The sequence below is a fragment of the Aotus nancymaae genome, unplaced genomic scaffold, assembly GCF_030222135.1.
Source record: "Aotus nancymaae isolate 86718 unplaced genomic scaffold, 86718_ANA_hifiasm-v0.15.2.pri h1tg000064l_1, whole genome shotgun sequence".
Lineage (NCBI taxonomy): Eukaryota > Metazoa > Chordata > Mammalia > Primates > Aotidae > Aotus > Aotus nancymaae.
Genome location: NW_026988479.1, coordinates 15,595,729 through 15,613,861, shown reverse-complemented (window position 1 = coordinate 15,613,861; position 18,133 = coordinate 15,595,729). Strand labels below are relative to the sequence as shown.

Below are 18,133 nucleotides of genomic sequence, written 5' to 3'. Positions count from 1 at the left end.
CAAGTAAGGACAAATCTAGAAAAAGATTGTTCTTAAAACTAACTTACTTCCCTTGGACTTAATTCTACCCCTTGGAGTTAATCAATGAAATCTGCAATCTCTACAAAACAACACGTTAAAATATCTACAGACCATCATTCCATCCTCCATATCTTCTCTCCCAGTATCCATCCAGCCCCTGGACAGCCATTTATTGAGCACCTGCTGTGCACCATGCTCTGGCCAGGAATAGGGCCTGGATCTTGATCCCTTCCTCATGCAACTGGCTGGCTTCTTTTTTAAATTTTTTAAAATTTTTTATTTTATTTTCTTATTTCTCCAAGAAATAACTTTTTTTTTTTTTTTTTTTTTAGGCAGAGTTTCACTCTTATCGCCCAGGCTGGAGTGCAGTGGTGCCATCTCGGCTCACTGCAACCTCTGCTTCCTGGGTTCAAGTAATTCTCCTGCCTCAGTCTCCCGAATAGCTTGGATTACAGGTGCCCACTGCCACGCCTGGCTAATTTTTTTCTACTTTTATTAGAGACAGGGTTTTGCCATGTTGGCCAGGCTGGTCTTGAACTCCTGACCTCAGGTGATCTGCCCATCTTGGCCTCCCAAAGTGCTGGCATTACAGGTGTGAGCCACCATGCCCAGCCAAGAAAAACTTTTTTTAAAAATTTTTATATTTCTTGAGCCAAGGTCTTGTTCTGTTGCCCAGGCTACAGTGCAGTGGTGCAATCATGGCTTATTGCAGCCTGGAACTCAGCCTCAAATGATTCTTTTAGCTTGGCCTCCCAAAATGCTAGAATTACAGGTGTGAGCCACCACACCTAACCCAGGCTGGCTTCTAAAACACACACTTACTCCAGGTGGGGAAGATGAAACAAGTTCCCAGCCAAAAGCTGTGTTCTGCCCAATGTCTACTCGGACAACTACAGCTGCCCAAACTGCCTTTCTGTGTCTACCTGTCTGGCAACACTGTTAACCCTGTAAGAACCAGCCCCACGTCCTGTCTTGTACAAGGTTGCGTGTTCCTTACTCCAGATCATGTTCCTCCCCCCACCCCCCGGCCCTCCCCCAACACCATGAACCCTTGGTTTCTCTTCTTTAAGAGCCCTCTGCACTAGGGACTGAAGTTCTGAGTTCATGTTTGCTCTACCCACCTACTGGAGCACTTCAGGAACTGTGTCTTGGTCATGTCTGCATCCCAGAGCTTTCCACCAACCCTAGTTTTAGGTAGACAAATGATAGATATTCGTTGAATCAAGCTGTGAGTTGGAGATCTTTGCAGAACCATCATTGCCCCTCTTAGCTTGGACCTCCCCACCCAGAGTGCCTCCCCTAAGATGATGAGGTGTCAGACTTCAGTGGCCTGAGTTCCCTGAATGCAGAGACTCTGAGAAAGACTAGTTATCAAGACTACCCTGAAAAGATGTGGCTCTGTGCGGAAGACTTTACTCACAAACAGGTAATACTATCATCTCCATTTCACAAAAGGGAGGCCCAAGTCTCACAACCTCAGTAGTAAAGCTGGGATTCCAAGCCTGGCTATCTGACTTCAAGTCAGATATACTCACATCTTAGTCCTCAGGGATATCACAGGGACCTGGCATGGCACTGAAGCATGGCCCAGTGCATTAGAGTATGCCCAACAGGACCCACAGGGGGCAGTAATGAGCCTTCTTGTTTGGATTAGGGACAAATGTGCAGCTACTTCTTAATTAAAGAGGAAGTGGGAATTTAAAAAAGACCTTCAGGCAGGGCATGGGCTCCCACCTGTAATCCCAGCAGTTTGAGAGGCCGAGGTGGGAGGATCACCTGGGGTCAGGAGTTTGAGACCATCCTGGCCAACATGACCCAGTCTCTGCTAAAACTACAAAAATTAGCCGGGCGTGGTGGTGGGCACCTGTAATCCCAGCTAATCGGGAGGCTGAGACAAAACAATCGCTTGATTCTGGGAGGCAGAGGTTGCAGTGAGTTGAGATCACACCACTGCACTCCAGCCTGGGCAACAAAGACAGACTCTGTCTGAAAAAAAAAAAAAATAAATTCATACAGTTCTTTCCCCAGAGGTCTAGGGATGTGGACCTGTGAGGGCTGCAGGGCTGTTGTAAATGCATAGCTGCTTACCCTCTGGGACATTTACTGGTTTTTGCTTTTTGTTTTTGTTTGTTTTTTGTGAAACGGGTGAGTTACTAATTAATCCTCATTCAACATAGTCCCATCCCTTCCTTTCTAGGGCACAGAAATTGTACTGAGGGGAGGGCAGGAGAGAGCAAACTGCAAGTGAAAAAACTGGTTCAAAATACCTTGCTTCCCAATTTCAGGACAGAAAATGGATACTGTAAGTGATCCAGCGACTTGGCCAATGTGTCTCCATTAAACACCTCCACTTTTAAGAAAGTTATTACTTAAACAAAGGAGCAAGAAAAAAAAAAAAGAAAGGAAGGATTGTTCTTCAGACCAACTTGCTTTTCTTGAACTCTAATTCTACACCTTGGTGGCAACAGATGAAGTTCACAATCTCTTCCACAAAACATCCAGTTAAATATCTGAGGATATTCAAGGACTTGGATTTGGGTGGTGGGAGATCAATAGAAACCAAGACAAGGGAGAAGTCAAAGAAACAAATCAAGTAGAGCCTCTGGGATATAAGGTGGGGGGTATTGTGGGGCAGACAGTGCAGAGTATGGTACTGGCCTAAGGCACTGAGGATCATCCTTTTCCCATACCCACCAGAGAAGCCTTAGACACCTGAGTCATCAGAGCACTCAACGCCTGGGGCGCCTGAGTCATCAAGATGCTGCCAGGGGACACAGAACCCTAGATGCCCTGCAAAATCCTTCCTGTTGGATGTTCCCTCCCTGCAACATCCTTCATTGCAATATTTCCAAGAAAGGAAGCGGCTGTCTGGGAGGAAGAGAGATGGGGAGGTGATCAGGGTTCACAGAGGAGGGAACTGAGTGACATCCCAGGATTACATAAACTCTTAGAGGCAACCGAATAGTCCACAAGTGTGAAGCCTGGAAGCCGGCGGGTGCCGCTGTGTAGGAAGGAAGCTAAAGCCCTTCCAGAGCCTGTCCGGAGTTCAGAGGCTCGGAGAACTTATCGACCATGGTAGGTGTTGGGGCTTGGGGTTGAACGCGGGCCACTCGGGGAGCCACAGGGGCCGGATGGGGCCTCCTAGACCTCTGCTCTCTCTCCAGGAGCGAGCGTCCTGCTTGTTGCTGCTGCTACTGCCGCTGGTGCACGTCTCTGCGACCACGCCAGAACCTTGTGAGCTGGACGATGACGATTTCCGCTGCGTTTGCAACTTCTCCGAACCTCAGCCCGACTGGTCCGAGGCCTTACAATGTGTGACTGCGGTCGAGGTAGAGATCCGTGGCGGCGGCCGCAGTCTGGGACCACTTCTAAAGCGCGTCGATGCCAGCGCTGACCCGCGGCAGTATGCTGACATGGTCAAGGCTCTCCGCGTGCGGCGGCTCACAGTGGGAGCCGCACAGGTTCCTGCTCAGCTACTGGTAGGCGCCCTGAGTGTGCTAGCGTACTCCCGCCTCAAGGAACTGACGCTCGAGGACCTAGAGATAACCGGCACCATGCCTCCGCTGCCTCTGGAAGCCAAAGGGCTTGCACTCTCCAGCTTGCGCCTCCGCAACGTGTCGTGGGCAACAGGGCGTTCGTGGCTCGCAGAGCTGCAGCAGTGGCTCCACCCAGGCCTTAAGGCACTAAGCATTGTCCAAGCACACTCGCTTGCCTTTTCCTGCGAACAGGTTCGCGCCTTCCCGGACCTCACCAGCCTAGATCTGTCTGATAATCCTGGACTGGGCGAACGCGGACTGATCGCGGCTCTCTGTCCGCATAAATTCCCAGCCCTCCAGAATCTAGCGCTGCGCAACACAGGAATGGAGACGCCCACAGACGTGTGCGCTGCGCTGGCGGCGGCAGGTGTGCAGCCCCGCAGCCTAGACCTCAGCCACAACTCGCTGCGCGCCACCGCAAACCCCAGCGCTCCGAGATGCGTGTGGTCCAGTGCCCTAAACTCCCTCAGTCTGTCGTTTGCCGGGCTGGAACAGGTGCCTAAAGGACTGCCGGCTGAGCTCAGCGTGCTCGATCTTAGCTGCAACAGGCTGAACAGGGCGCCGCAGCCTGACGAGCTGCCCAAGGTGGATAACCTGATACTGGACGGGAATCCTTTCCTGGTCCCTGGAAGTACCCTCCCCCAAGAGGGCTCGACGAACTCCGGCGTGGTCCCAGCCTGTGCACGTTCGACCCTGTCGGTGGGAGTGTCGGGAACCCTGGTGCTGCTCCAAGGGGCCCGGGGCTTTCCCTAACATCCAAGAGAGAATAATGAATGGGCTCAGACTACCTTGGCTTCCGGGGAGTCCCATCAGGACGTTGAAGACTTCGACCAATTCAACCCTTTGCCCTACCTTTATTAAAATCTTAAACAACGGGTCCCTGTCGTTCATTTAACAGACCTTTATTGGATGTCTGCTATGTGCTGGGCACAGTGCTGGATGGGGAATTCATCATACTTAGGCTTTCTTCATCCTAACTCCCTAAGAAATCCTACATGTCCTCCCCAAAAAAAGAACTGCGGGGATAGAAGGAACCGGGAAAGGACTCCTGGCCAGAGCTACATGGGAGAAACAATGAGTGTCTGTGCAGTCAGGGCTTTCCGAGCAGATTATTGGCATCTGGATTAAAAGATATTTGAATGATATTTGGAAGATACAAAATATTTTCTCTCCTATGCACTTCCCAAGAAGCCATCTGCTCCCTTTCCAAGGTAATAAAACCCACAGCCATTTGCTTATTCCCTTAGTCTCTCTCTGTCTCTCTATCTCTGTCTGTCTCTGTCTCTGTCTCTCTCTCTCTCTGTCTCTCTCTCTCTCACACACACACACACACACACACATACACACACCCCTCTCCCTCTCCGTCTCCCTTACCACTCAAGGAAGAGGGACAGCCTCCTAACCTGCACAACTACTGAGTTTCATAATATTAGGGTTCCTCTCTTGTAAAACCTCTCTGCACCCAGAGGCTTTCACTGTGTCACTCCCCCACATAATGGGGAATTTCAGCCTGGGGAACTAACGCAAGATACAGTCTGTCTCTGAACTAGAGATCCTGGATGCTGTTAGTACATATGTAGACAACGTTTTCAGGCTGACTCTGACTGGCAAATAGGATAGCATCTCAAAACTATCCTATTTTTGATAGACCCTGCAAAACTTGTGAATAAACAGGATGTGTCCTCTACTCCTCATTAACTCAGAAACCTAGGGCATCAGGCATCGAGAGGTGCCATTTCTTCAGAGTCTCTTCTTCATTTCAGTGAGGAGGCAGCTACATCCATAAGAGAGCTAGATGCCTGCCTCACAGGGAGAGAGGTGGGAAGAGGCATACAGGCCCAGCAGTCCTGCCTGCCTTTGGCCAACGTCTAGAGCCACACAGATAGGATGGAATGGAAATTAACATTGATAAGAGAGTTACAGACTTTACCAGAACCAGATTCAAAATATGTCAGAAAATAGCTAAATTAGCTGAACACCCACTAGAATGTCCCCAAGGGGCCTTCAACCAGCCAGTTGGGAGATTTCTAGTATAAGAAAATTAATCATCTAAAGGCAGTTATTTTCCCTTGCATAGCTCTGATCACACTTCATCAAATGGTTACAGAACCCCTATTTCACCTCAGGCCTTGTGCTAAAGCCTAGTATACAAAGATGAATCAGAAACATCCACATCCTCAGGGAATTTCAAAACAATAAGGGAGGAAAATACATAAATGATAGTTTTTTATGTGTGAGAAATAACTGTAAGAACATAAATTTCTGTTGTTTAAGCCACCAGTATATGGTATTTTGTTACGGTAGCCTGAGCTAAGTCAGTAGTGGTGATGTAACATATCTGATTGCAAAAAAAAAAAAATTTTTAAGAGTAACATATCTGATTGCAATATGTTGTGAAGACAAGTAAAACAGAGAAAGGGAGCAGATATTGTTGAGGATTGATATGTTATACAAGTTTATTACCCTTTATTTAAAATGATCCCTAAAAACTTTGGTTTTGGATTTTTTTCAGATTTTGGAATATTTGCATATACATGATGAGATAGACTTGGATGGGACCCAAGTCTGAACACTAAATTCATTTTTGTTTAATACACACTTTAGATAATAGCCTGAAGATAACTTTATACAATACTTTTGTCATGATTCCCTAAACCAGTATAACAACTATCTACATGGCATTTACATTGTATCAAGAATTATAAGTAACCTAGAGATGATTTAAAGCATGTGGGAGATGTATGTAGGTTATGTGCAAATACTGTAACATTTTATTTCTTTATTATTTTTAATTGTTATTAGTTTTTGTTTTTGTTTTTTGTTTTGCTTTTTGAGATGGAGTCTCTCTCTGTCACCCAGGCTGGAGTGCAGTGGTTCAATTCTCAGCTCACTGCTACTTCTGCGTCTCGAGTTCAAACGATGCTCCTGTCTCAGCCTCCTGAGTTAGCTGGGATTACATGCATGCACTACCACAACCTGCTAATTTTTGTATTTTTAGTAGAGACAGGGTTTCGCCATGTTGGCCAAGCTAGTCGAGAACTCTTGACCTCAGGTGATCCACCGCTCTCGGCCTCCCAGAGTGTGGGATTACAGGCATAAGCCACTGCATCCAGCCTAAAGTTTTGACTATTTTGATTGTAACCTGTCACATGCCTAGGATATGAATCATCCCTTTGTACAGTGTATCTACACTGTAGGCACTACCACCTTGTTAGTAACTTAGGAGCTGTCTCTGTTGTCAGATCAACAGTTACTATATAGCAGTACTTGTTCAATAACCCTTATTTTACTTAATAATGGACCCACAGTGCAAGAGTAATAATGTCCACAATTCAGATATAAAAAAGAAAAGCTGTAAGATGGCTGGGCATGGTGGCTTATGCCTGTAATCTCAGCACTTCAGGAGACTGAGGTGGGTGGCTCACTGGAGGTCTCCAGAGTTTGAGACCAGCCTGACCAACATGGTGAAACCCTGTCTCTACTAACAATACAAAAAAATTAGCTGGGCATGGTGGTGCACACCTGTAATCTCAGCTACTTGGGAGACTGAGCCAGGAGAATTGCTTGAACCCAGTAGGTGGAGGTTGCAGAAGCCAAGAATCACGCCATTACACTCCAGCCTGGGTGACAAGAGCAAAACTCTGTCTAAAAAAAGAGAGAGAAAAAGAAAAATCTTACAACTACTGGATCTTCTTCTGTCTGTCTGTGTATTTACATGTGTTGTGTGTGTGATGTTTATATAAAAGTGCTCTAATTAATCATCTTAAAGATAAAACACTTAAATATTTTGTCAGAAAAATAAAAACCTTAATGCCCTTTAGTTAATGTGACTTTAGTAATCTTTGGGAAATAAAGACAATTTTAAAGATTATTGGTAAAATGAAAATGTCTTTAAAATTTAGAAATTTTGTCTCAATAAGACAGGTCAGATACTGAGTTTACTAAACTACATAATCTGCTTCCTTGACATGATCATTGTTCAATTTACCTGCTTTGGAGCCATTAGATTCTAGATAATGCCTAGGGACATGTGGAGTTAGCCATGCCCTCTAGCTATGTAGGAAAGCTCAGACCTTATCTGAACTCTGGCTGGTGTCCCTGGCTCCACACCTAGTACATAATTAAACTTGCTTACTTACCAGGTTTTTAAAAAAATTTTTGTAATGGATATAATTTAAACTGCAGAAAATAATAAAAATTGAAAACATTAGGCAAGACTAGAATTTAACAGGTGGGCTGTAATTTCTGAAACATAATTTTTTTAGTGTTTTATTTTTATCAAAATATAAATTATGGTAGGACTGGTTTGCTTTTTTATACTTGGCTTAATTATTTGTATACAGTGAAGCAAGAATAATTATTTGCTACATAGGTTTTTTAAATTGACTTTGATGGAACTTTGTTATATAGAAGGAATTTGAGATAAGACTTTTTAAAGCCAAGCCCAGTTATGGATTTCTGCTATTAAATACCTATGAGTTGGGTTTTTTGGTTTTTTTTTTTAGGTTTTTTTGGCCTGTTAGAAAGTGGGGCTTTTGGGGCTTTTGGCCTGTTAGAAAGTGACTTTTTTTTTTTTTTTCATACAGAGGCTCACTCTATCGCCAGGCTGGAGTGCAATGGCGCAATCTCAGCTCAATGCAACCTCCGCCTCCTGGGTTCAGTCGATAGTGACATTTTTTACTTGCCACAGATTAGAAAACCTGTACAGGGACTATGTATACAAATTATGAGGCCAGTTTTTTAAGGGCTTTATTGGCTTTATAAGTTCAGTTTGATTTTTTATTTTAACAGAGTCTCGCTCTGTCACCCAGGCTGAAGTGCAGTGGCAAGATCTCGGCTCACTGCAAGCACTACCTCCCCAGTTCAAGCAATTCTCCTGCCTCAGCCTCTCATGCCTCGGCCTCTGAAGTAGCTGGGATTACAGGCACCCACCACCATGCCCAACTAATTTTTGCATTTTTAGTCGAGACGGGTTTCATTGTGATGGCCAGGCTGATCTCGAATTCCTGATCTCAGGCAATCCACCCGCCTTGGGCCTCCCAAAGTGCTGGGATTGCAGGCATGAGCCACCATGCCTGGCCAAGTTTGATTTTTTGAAGGACAGCGTACTATTTTATTTAGCCTTGGTAAAATAACCAGTTTTTTAAGTTGTGTTTCACTATAAAAGAAAATAGATTTTTATGGTACTGATGCAAACAACTATATTGTTGTAGTTTAAGAATACTTATAACTAGTTTTGAAATTTTAGAGGAACTAGGCAGAGAAGAACAAACACATTTTAAATTTTATTTACCGGAGTATATTTTACTTACTTGTTAAAGGCTGTAGCTAGCTTAAGACAAGTTTTTTTTTAACTTGAAAAATAAGATAAAGATTAGCAGTATTTCAAGCAAAAGAGAAAAACTGTTTTTGTTTTTATTTTTATTATTATTTTTTTTGGAGACAGAGTTTCGCTCTTGTTACCCAGGCTGGAGTGCAATGGCACGATCTCGGCTCACCGCAACCTCCGCCTCCTGGGTTCAGGAATTCTCCTGCCTCAGCCTCCCGAGTAGCTGGGATTACAGGCACGCGCCACCATGCCCAGCTAATTTTTTGTATTTTAGTAGAGACAGGGTTTCACCATGTTGACCAGGATGGTCTCGATCTCTTGACCTCGTGATCCACCCGCCTCGGCCTCCCAAAGTGCTGGGATTACAGGCTTGAGCCACCGTGCCCCGCCTTATTTTGAACTATTTTTAAAGCATTTGATAGGTTTCCTTTTCCTTGAAGTGTTACCAGGGAATTTTGGGTTCCTTTGGAGATGCTATTTTCGTTCTTCTTTTTGTGTTTCTCATGTCCCTACATTGATAGCTATGGATCTGGTATAATGGTGGCTTATTTCAATTATATGGAATAGCTTTCATAGAGAAAGACTTTCTCCTACAAATGCATCTTTAGTAACAGTTGGATAAGGTGCTTTGGCTTTAATTCTGAGTAGGTGAAGTATTATAGTTTCTATATGATTTATTTGGTTGTGATCAACGTCAGTGATGTTTGCAATTTCCGAGGCAGCTTTGGCTGTGGTTGTGAAAACTGTTGTGAGTTTTTTTTGGTGATAGGGACACTGGGTAAGCTAGTCCTTAGGCCCTTTGGGAGTGCACACAAACACGCAGTAGCAGCAATAGGCACCAGGTGAGCCAGTCTCCAGTCTCCTGTGCAGTGAGCACAGATTTGCCAGAAACCCCACTGCTAAACTGGGTGGGGTTTCTGGCAGTGCTAGTGGTGGGCTACAGACTTACTGGTCTTCAGCCCTTAAGTGGCACAGATGGGTACCAACTGTGGACTCAGGTAGACCAGTCATCCCCAGGCCCAGGGTGGTGTGCATGTATGCCAACAGTGACAGTAGTGGGTCCCAGTCAGGTTCTGGGAATACAGGTCCTTATGCCACCAATGATACATGCAGGCACAAATATTAGAAGTGGCAGCTTTACATGGGTACCAACAGTGGTGGTAGTAGGCCCCTAGTGGGACAGTCCTTAGGCCTTTGAGAGTTGCATGTGGGCCCTGGCCATAGTGGTGGCAGGCATGGAGAGGGGCATTCCTTGGGCCCCCATGTAGCATAGTTTGGCACTGGCGGTACAGGCAGCAACCCAAGGGTGGCTGGTTTTTGGGCCCCATCTGGTAGATGCAGGTGTCAGTAGTAGCACCAGAGAAAGTCAATCCTCAGGCCCTCATGTGGCAAATATAGGTGCACATAGGTACAGGCAGTAGAGATGGCATCCTCAGGTTCTTGGCCCCTGGGTGGTATACCTATGCATGTTGCAGGCCCTCCATTCTAGAAGACAGGATTGCTTTGCTGACAGCAGTCCTGGCAGGTGGCTCTCAGGCCCTGAGGAGCATTGCTTTGACTCTCCTTGTCCTAGGAGCAGTCTTCCTGATTTTCTCGTCCATCTTTTTCCTGGGAACTAGGGTGCTGAGTTAGCTCAAGTGCCAGGAATAAGGACGCATCACTGGGTCCAGCTGGTGTAATGCTGCCACTCTCTGGGTGGATTTCTACCTTAGCTCTTGGAGCCTATATTTTAGTTCTACATGGCTGGAGAAGCCTCACAATCACGGCTGAAGGCAAATGAGGAGCAGTCACATCTTACATGGCGTCCGACCAGACACAATTTGCTTAACCGTTTATTTTATTTAATTTTAAGACAATTTTTTTTATTTTTAAGCAAAATGTACATTTTTATGCCTTTTTATACTTTTTTTTTTCCCAAAAAGAAGCCATAACTTTATTTATGATAGAAACAGTACAGGCCGGGCATAGTGGCTCATGCCTGTAATCCCAGCACTTTGGGAGGCTGAGGCGGGTGGATCAGGAGGTCAAGAGATCGAGACCATCCTGGTCAACATGGTGAAACCCCGTCTCTACTAAAAAAAAAATACAAAAAAATTAACTAGGCATGGTGGCGCGTGCCTGTAATCCCAGCTACTGGGGAGGCTGAGGCAGGAGAATTGCTTGAACCCAGGAGGCGGAGGTTGCGGTGAGCCGAGATCGCGCCATTGCACTCCAGCCTGGGTAATCAAGAGCGAAACTCCGTCTCAAAAAAAAAAAAAAAAGAAAGAAACAGTACAAATTTCAAACCAAGCTGCAGTTACTCTTTTGAGACACCAAAAAAAGTTGCTTTCAGATGGTTACATTGTTAATTCCATAATAGTATTTACAATATCATTACTGTTGTTCTTCAGGGCTCGGACTACCTTTGCTCTCGACACATTTGCTTGTGACATGACCAATTCTATGTCTTTAACTTCTACACCTGTTTCATCGACCTCTTCCTCTTCACTCTCCTCTTGCACAGTTGGAGTCTGTGTGTTTTCTTGAATGTTTGAGACAGCTTCACCTTGAACTTTGAATTTCTCAGCAGCTGCTAGTTGTGCTTGCTGAGATAAATCTTCGATCTTGGCTTCCCCAAACGCTATGTAGGTATCCGAAGCAGGGCTCTTGTAGGCATCTGGTTTTGTGATGACAAAAAGGATATTCTTAGATTTCCGGATAGTGACTCTAGTAACTCCTGTAACCTGTCGAAGACCCAGTTTGGACATAGCCTTCCATGCCTTCTTTTCACTTTGACTCTGTTTTGCTTTACTGACGGTTTCTTCATCTATCTCAGCTGCTGCCTCCAGCTGGGCTTGTTGTGTGGTTGCCTGGGTGGAGTCCTGTTCTTCAAGCTCTGGTACTGATTCATCACCGTCAGATTCTGTTCCAGATCCGGTCTCAGCCTGGGGCTGCGGCAACTCCTGCTTTGTAGCAGGGACAGTTTCTGTGGCTTGGCCGGGCATTTTGTGCAGGGAACGCGGAATCAAGATGGCCTTTTTTTTTTTTTTTTTTTTTTTTAAATGGAGTCTCACTCTGTCGCCAGGCTGGAGTGCCAGTGGCATGATCTTGGCTCACCGAAACCTCTGCCTCCCAGGTTCAAGTGATTCTCTTGCCTCAGCCTCCTGAGTAGCTGGGACTATAGGCGCCCACCACCACGCCCAGCTCATTTTTGTATTTTTGGTAGAGACGGGTTTTCACCATGTTGGCCAGGATGGTCTCAATCTCTTGATCTGATCTCGCAATCCACCTGCCTTGGCCTCTCAAAGTGCTGGGATTACAGGCGTGAGCCACTGTGCCTGGCCTCTTTTTTAAGAATTTTTAACTAAAAACACTTTTTCTGTTTTTATACACCTTGCATGCAAATTTATGTTTGGTAGTTTTAATGACATGTTATAATGGTAACTTTTCTCAATTTTTAACTTTTATGTAAAGCCTTTTAATTTTTTTAAAATTATGTGCTAGATTCAGATGAAGTGTGACTTTTTTTCAGCATAGTTAGGGGCATGGTTACTTTTATATGTTTTTGTCCTTACTATAATGAACTGCAAGGAAATAGGTACACTGTTTGAAATGAGAAACTCTATTTAAGCAAGCACGTGATGTTAAGAGTGGCCTGTGGTACTGGAGACAAAGAATGTTAAGTAATTGACATGAGACTTGTTAAGTTTTAGGAATACTGTAATTTAGGCATACTTAAAGAAACAACTTCCTGTTTTAATAGGGATAAGTATATAATGAAAATATTTAATATTTATACCTCCTTTAAAAAGTCCTTTATTTTTTAAGTAGCAAGTAGTGCAAATTAATTTTTAACTTCTTTTTACCCTTTTTTTGCTAGAAATACTTAGGCATAACTAAAACATCCAAACAAGTTACAGAAGGGACCAAATTCTTATTTTTATTTTTTTTTTGACTGTTACTTGAAACTAAAAACACTTTTTACTGTTTTTATATACGTTGCATGCAAATTCTGATTTTTTAAGTAATTAAATTTTGAACTGTGCAATACAGTTTACTGTGTTTTTGGAAAACAGTATTAGAGCTGGAGAAAATACCTAAGAATTAAAATTTAAACCATAAATAGCACTGCTATATTTTAGCACAGCTAACTGGGACATTTAGCAAAAGCACACACACACAATAAAACCTCACAATTTTGCTGTAACAGAAGAATAAAGTAAAATGGCAATATACACAGTATTACTTTGCTTAACATTTCCCTTAAAAATAATTGATTTAAGTTCTTTTTTTAGTCCAGTTAATTAATTAGAGCTCTTATTAATAGACATTGCACACATAACACGTCTATAGCCACACAGACTACCAGAAGAAGGTTAGTAGTTATAAGATTTATATTTGCTAATTTCCTAATTGGGTTATTGGCCTGCCGGTGAGGTCCTTTAAGAACACGGCTAGGAGAACAATTTTTAGGGCCTAATAAACAAGCATGGCTGGAAGACAAAGACAGATTTTGAGAGGTACTTATTTACCCTTAATTTCAGGGTTTCCATAAGAAAAACAGAGATTTTTCCCAAAATGGGATTTGTAGCACCTTTTCTGTTTTCCCAGGGAGTCCCAGGCCACCAGAAGTAGTTTTAGGGTTTTTTATGCATGCACCAAGAGTGGCAAGACAGAGTGGAGAAAAGTAATCTTGACTGAGAGAAAAACCTTTTTTAGGAAAACAAGATTTATGAAGAGAAAAACATAAAGCCTTTTGAATATACTTATAGCTTGGATATCGATTTTAATTAAGCTCAGCCCTCTTTTTTATTAAGGGTGACAGTGGAGGTTAGAATTATATAAATATTATGCCAAGTCAAATTAAAGGATTGAGTTACGTGCAGGAATTTCCTGAGATAATGAGAGGGATTTTTAGAAAAAGATTGTAGAAGCTGAAGCTGTTTCATTTGCCGCAAATTAGACTTGGTGAAGGAGACATGAACGTTAGCAATGCTTTTAACCCTAGCCGCTTCCCAGAGAGGGAGAATGGCAGAGGAGGTTAGACTGGTTGGAGTAGTTTTTGAACAGGTGGAGAAGGAGGAATGGAATTTAAAGTAGCACAAAGTCTGAATATGGGGAACCTCTTGCCATTTGCCATTTTGGTGATAAAGTTGTTAAGGTTCCCGAGAATTTGAAAGTTGAAAGTGCTGTTTTTGGGCCATTGGCTGTTATTATTTAGTTTGTATTGGGGCCAAGCTATATTGCAGTAGAAAATTAAACGCTGGCTGTGTGCGGTGTCTCATGCCTGTAATCCCAACACTTTGGGAGGTGAGGTGGGATGATGGCTTGAGGTCAGGAGTTTGAGACCAGCCAGACCAACATGGTGAAACCCAGCCTCTACTAAAAATATAAAAATTAGCTGGGTGTGGTGGCTTGCACCTGTAATTCTGGCTACTCGGGAGGCTGAGGCAGGAGAATTGCTTGAACCCAGGAGGCAGAGGTTGCAGTGAGCTGAGATCATGCCGCTGCACTCCACCCTGGGCGACAGAGCAAGACTCCCTCAGAAAGAAAGGAAAGAAAAGAAAGAAAGAGAGAAAGGAAGGAAGAGAGAAAGGGAGGGAGAGAGCAAGGGAGGGAGGGAGGGAGGGAAGGAAATTAAACACTTTGGCTGTCGGGTTTCCCGTAAGCCAAGTTTGGTGAAATTGCAAAAGACAGCTGTCCAGTAGGGAGGACATATGAATGTGGGATTGTTTGGCACTCATGTGGGCTGGTAAGAGGAAGTCAAGGGTGTTTGTTTTGTTTTAGGCATTCTCAGACAAAAGACAGAGACTCAGAATCCTCTCTCCGAAAGAGGACGGTTAAACTGAGAATGAACTGGGCATTTCCAAGATTTTCTCTAGTTTAGTTCCATTGGTCCTCCAAGGACCTGGATGGCAGGCCGGACTTTTTCCGGTATGGGGTGAAAGCCAGGAGAAGGCAGATTTTGCCAGTTGGCTGAATTAGTGTCCGACGTTGGATGTTTTGGTGGGAACTGGCAAAGGGCCTGGAGCCACATGAGGAAGAGGAGAGAGAGAGAAAGAAAGAAGCGGGAGAAAGAGAGAGCAAGGGTTAGGGAGTGAAATACCTGTTTCGGGTGGCTGGAGGTGGATTTTTGAGACCTGAGGGTTTTGAGAGCCCACCAGAGGAGTAGCCCCACCCCGAGCCTCACAGTTTTCTTCAGATTAGTTGTTTTTCCCATGCAGATCACTTGAAAAGTGAAGTGGGTGGCCAGAGGCCCTCAGGATCCAAGAGTTAACTTAGGATGAGCTTCCATTACCCACTGCTTCCTGGGGTGCAGGAGAGCCTCTGCCCCCAACACTTGTCCTGGGTTTCTGCACCAAATGTAAGAATTAAAGAGGAAAGAAACATGAAAGATGGCTTGACAGTTAAGACAGGCTTATTTTAGAGAAAACAAACCTGACATGAGTGTTTGGCCTGTTAGGTTAGAGGCACACTTTTTTACAGACTGAGTTTTTAAGGATTGAGGGTGGGAGTTTATTAGAGGCAGGGACTGCTTTTGTGTTTCTTCGTTGTGCTTATTTGGGAGGGAGAGATGTGTGTTTGTTTTTATACATTTTTTTTTTTTTGCAGCTGCAGGCATACGCAGTCCCTCCACCCCAAGTCTGCTTTTAGTTTCCCTATCTTAGTGCCCCTGAAGGGAAAGGAATGTGCTTATTAGGCCCACTGGTTTTACTGGGGCCCATTGTATGAGGGGGAAGTTTGGCAGTTATCCAAGAGACATTCCCCCCACGTTCCGCTGCACCCAGCTCTTTTATTTGTGTTTTACTGTTTGCTTTCTTTGACTGTTTGTAGTTAGAAGAGAAGTGATTTCCTTGAAATGCATAAAGCTAGAAAGGGAGCTAGAACCTAAAGTGGCGGTGTTTGTCCGTAATAGCAGTGCTCCTTCTCTGTCAATAATATGATGTAGAGCATCTTTTCGTATGCTTATTTGCCATCTGTATATTTCCCTTGGTGAGGTGTCAAAGTCTTCACTCATTTTTTAATCAAATCAAGTTGCTTGTTTTTTTTATTGTTGAGTTTTAGAAGTTCTTTGTATATTTTGCATCAGATAAGTCTTTTGCAGACATTTTCTCTCAGCCTGTGGCTTCTCTTTTCATTCTTTTGGCAATCTCTTTCATGGAGGAGACATTTTAAAATTTTATGAAGTCTAGCTTATCAATTCTTTCTTTCATGAACTCTGCCTTTTGTGTGGTATCTAAAAATTCATTGCCGAACTCTAGGTCATTGAGATTTTCTCCTGTGTTATGTCCTTCTTTTTTTTTGAGACGGAGTCTTGCTCTGTCACAAGGCTGGAGTGCAATGGTGCAATCTTGGCTCACTGCAACCTCCGCCTCCCAGGTTCAAGAAATTCTCCTGACTCACCCTCCTGAGTAGCTGGGACTACAGGCATGCACCATCAAGTCCAGCTACTTTTTGTATTTTTTTTTTTTTTTTGAGACAGAGTTTCGCTCTTGTTACCCAGGCTGGAGTGCAATGGTGTGATCTCGGCTCACCGCAACCTCCGTCTCCTGGGTTCAAGCAATTCTCCTGCCTCAGCCTCCTGAGTAGCTGGGATTACAGGCGTGTGCCACCATGCCCAGCTAATTTTTGTATTTGTAGTAGAGATGGGGTTTCACCATGTTGACCAGGATGGTCTCGATCTCTTGACCTCGTGATCCACCAGTCTCGGCCTCCCAAAGTGCCGGGATTACAGGCGTGAGCCACCGCGCCCGGCCTACTTTTTGTATTTTTAGTAGAGACAGGGTTTCACCATGTTGGCCAGGATGGTCTCTATCTCTTGACCTCGTGTTCTACTCGGCTCGGCCTCCCAAAGTGCTGGAACTACAGGTGTGAGCCACATGATCCAGCTTCTTGTGTTACCTTCTAAGAACGTTATAGTTTTGAGTTTTACCTTTAGGTCTCTTACCCATTTTGAGTTAATTTTTTGAAAGTGGGGCGAGTGCGGTGGCTCATGCCTGTAATCCCAGTACTTTGGGAGGTCAAGGCGGGCAGATCACGAGGTCAGGAGTTCTAGACCAGCCTGACCAACATGGTGAAACCCCATCTCTACTAAAAATACAAAAATTAGCTGGACGCGGTGGCATGTGCCTGTAATCCCAGCTACTCAGGAGGCTGAGGCAGGAGAATCACTTGAACCTGGGAGGTGGAGGTTGCAGTGAGTCAAGATTGCATCATTGCACTTCAGCCTGGGTGACAGAGCGAGACTCCATCTCCAAAAAAAAAAAAAATTTTCAAAGGGTATAAAGTCTGTGTCTAGATTCGTGTTTTTGAATGTGGATTTCCAGTTGTTGGAAAAAACTCTCTGGGAGCTAAATGGTAAGAAGTTATGAACACAAAGAAGGAAACAATGGACACCGGGGTTTACTTGAGCAGGGAGGAAGGAGAGTAGCAGAAAAGATAACTATCGGGTACTGGGCTTAATACCTGGGTGATGTAATAATATGTACAACAAACCCCCTGATGCCTGTTTGCCTGTATAACAAACGCACACATGTGCCCCCAAACCTAAAATAAAAGTTAAAAAAACAAAAAGAAGAAAACTCTCTTTTCTCCATTGTATTACCTCTGCTCCCTTTTCAAGGATCAGTTGACAATGTGTACGTGAGTCTGTTTCTGGGCTCTCTATTCTGTTCTGTTGTTCATTTTTTCACCAATACCATACTGTCTTGATTACTGTAGCTTTAAAGTATCTTGAAGTCAGGTAGTGTCAGTTCTCCAACTTGGTTTTTCCTCTTCAATATTATGTTGGCTATTCTGAGCCTTTTGCACATATTGTTTTTCATAGCAGCTGCACTACTTTACATTTTCAGTCAGTGCACAAGGGTTCATATAACGCCAATATTGAACACATGCTATTTTGTGGGGTTTTAAAAATAATGAGTGTGAGGTGGTATCTCATTGTGGTTTCCATTTGTATTGCCTTGATGATTTGAGATCTTGAGTATCTTTTCTTTCTTTTTCTTTTTTTTTTTTTTTGAGACGGACTCACTCTGTTGCCCAGGCTAGAGTGAAGTGGCATGATCTCAGCTCACTGCAACCTCTGCCTCCTGGGTTCAAGCACTTCCTCTGTCTCAGCCTCTCAAGTAGCTGGAACTACAGCCATGTGCCACCACGCCCAGCTAATTTTTGTATTTGTATTTTTTTTTGAAACATTGTTTTATTTATTCTGTTGCTCAGGCTGGAGTGCAGTGGTGCGATCTCAGCTCAATGCAAACTCTGCCCTCTG

At 44.1% G+C, this 18,133-nt stretch overlaps 2 protein-coding genes across 2 annotated transcripts; one reads left to right on the top strand and one right to left on the bottom strand.

The window, feature by feature from the left end:
- The first annotated feature begins 2,421 nt into the window (after positions 1 to 2,421).
- Positions 2,422 to 4,434, top strand: CD14 (CD14 molecule). The gene is made up of 2 exons (XM_012469138.3): positions 2,422 to 3,096; positions 3,186 to 4,434. Exons 1-2 carry the CDS (start codon positions 3,094 to 3,096, stop codon positions 4,308 to 4,310), a joined length of 1,128 nt encoding a protein of 375 aa, XP_012324561.1. The 5' UTR covers positions 2,422 to 3,093; the 3' UTR covers positions 4,311 to 4,434.
- Positions 4,435 to 11,163: 6,729 nt separating this feature from the next.
- Positions 11,164 to 11,870, bottom strand: LOC105728699 (nascent polypeptide-associated complex subunit alpha-like). The gene has a single exon (XM_064366392.1). The coding sequence runs from the start codon at positions 11,868 to 11,870 to the stop codon at positions 11,223 to 11,225; it is 648 nt and encodes a 215-aa protein (XP_064222462.1). The 3' UTR covers positions 11,164 to 11,222.
- Positions 11,871 to 18,133: the final 6,263 nt, after the last annotated feature.

What these genes read in the sequence shown, in the direction of transcription:
- LOC105728699 (XM_064366392.1), bottom strand. Translation starts at nt 11,870, where the DNA reads ATGCCCGGCCAAGCCACAGAAACTGTCCCTGCTACAAAGCAGGAGTTG.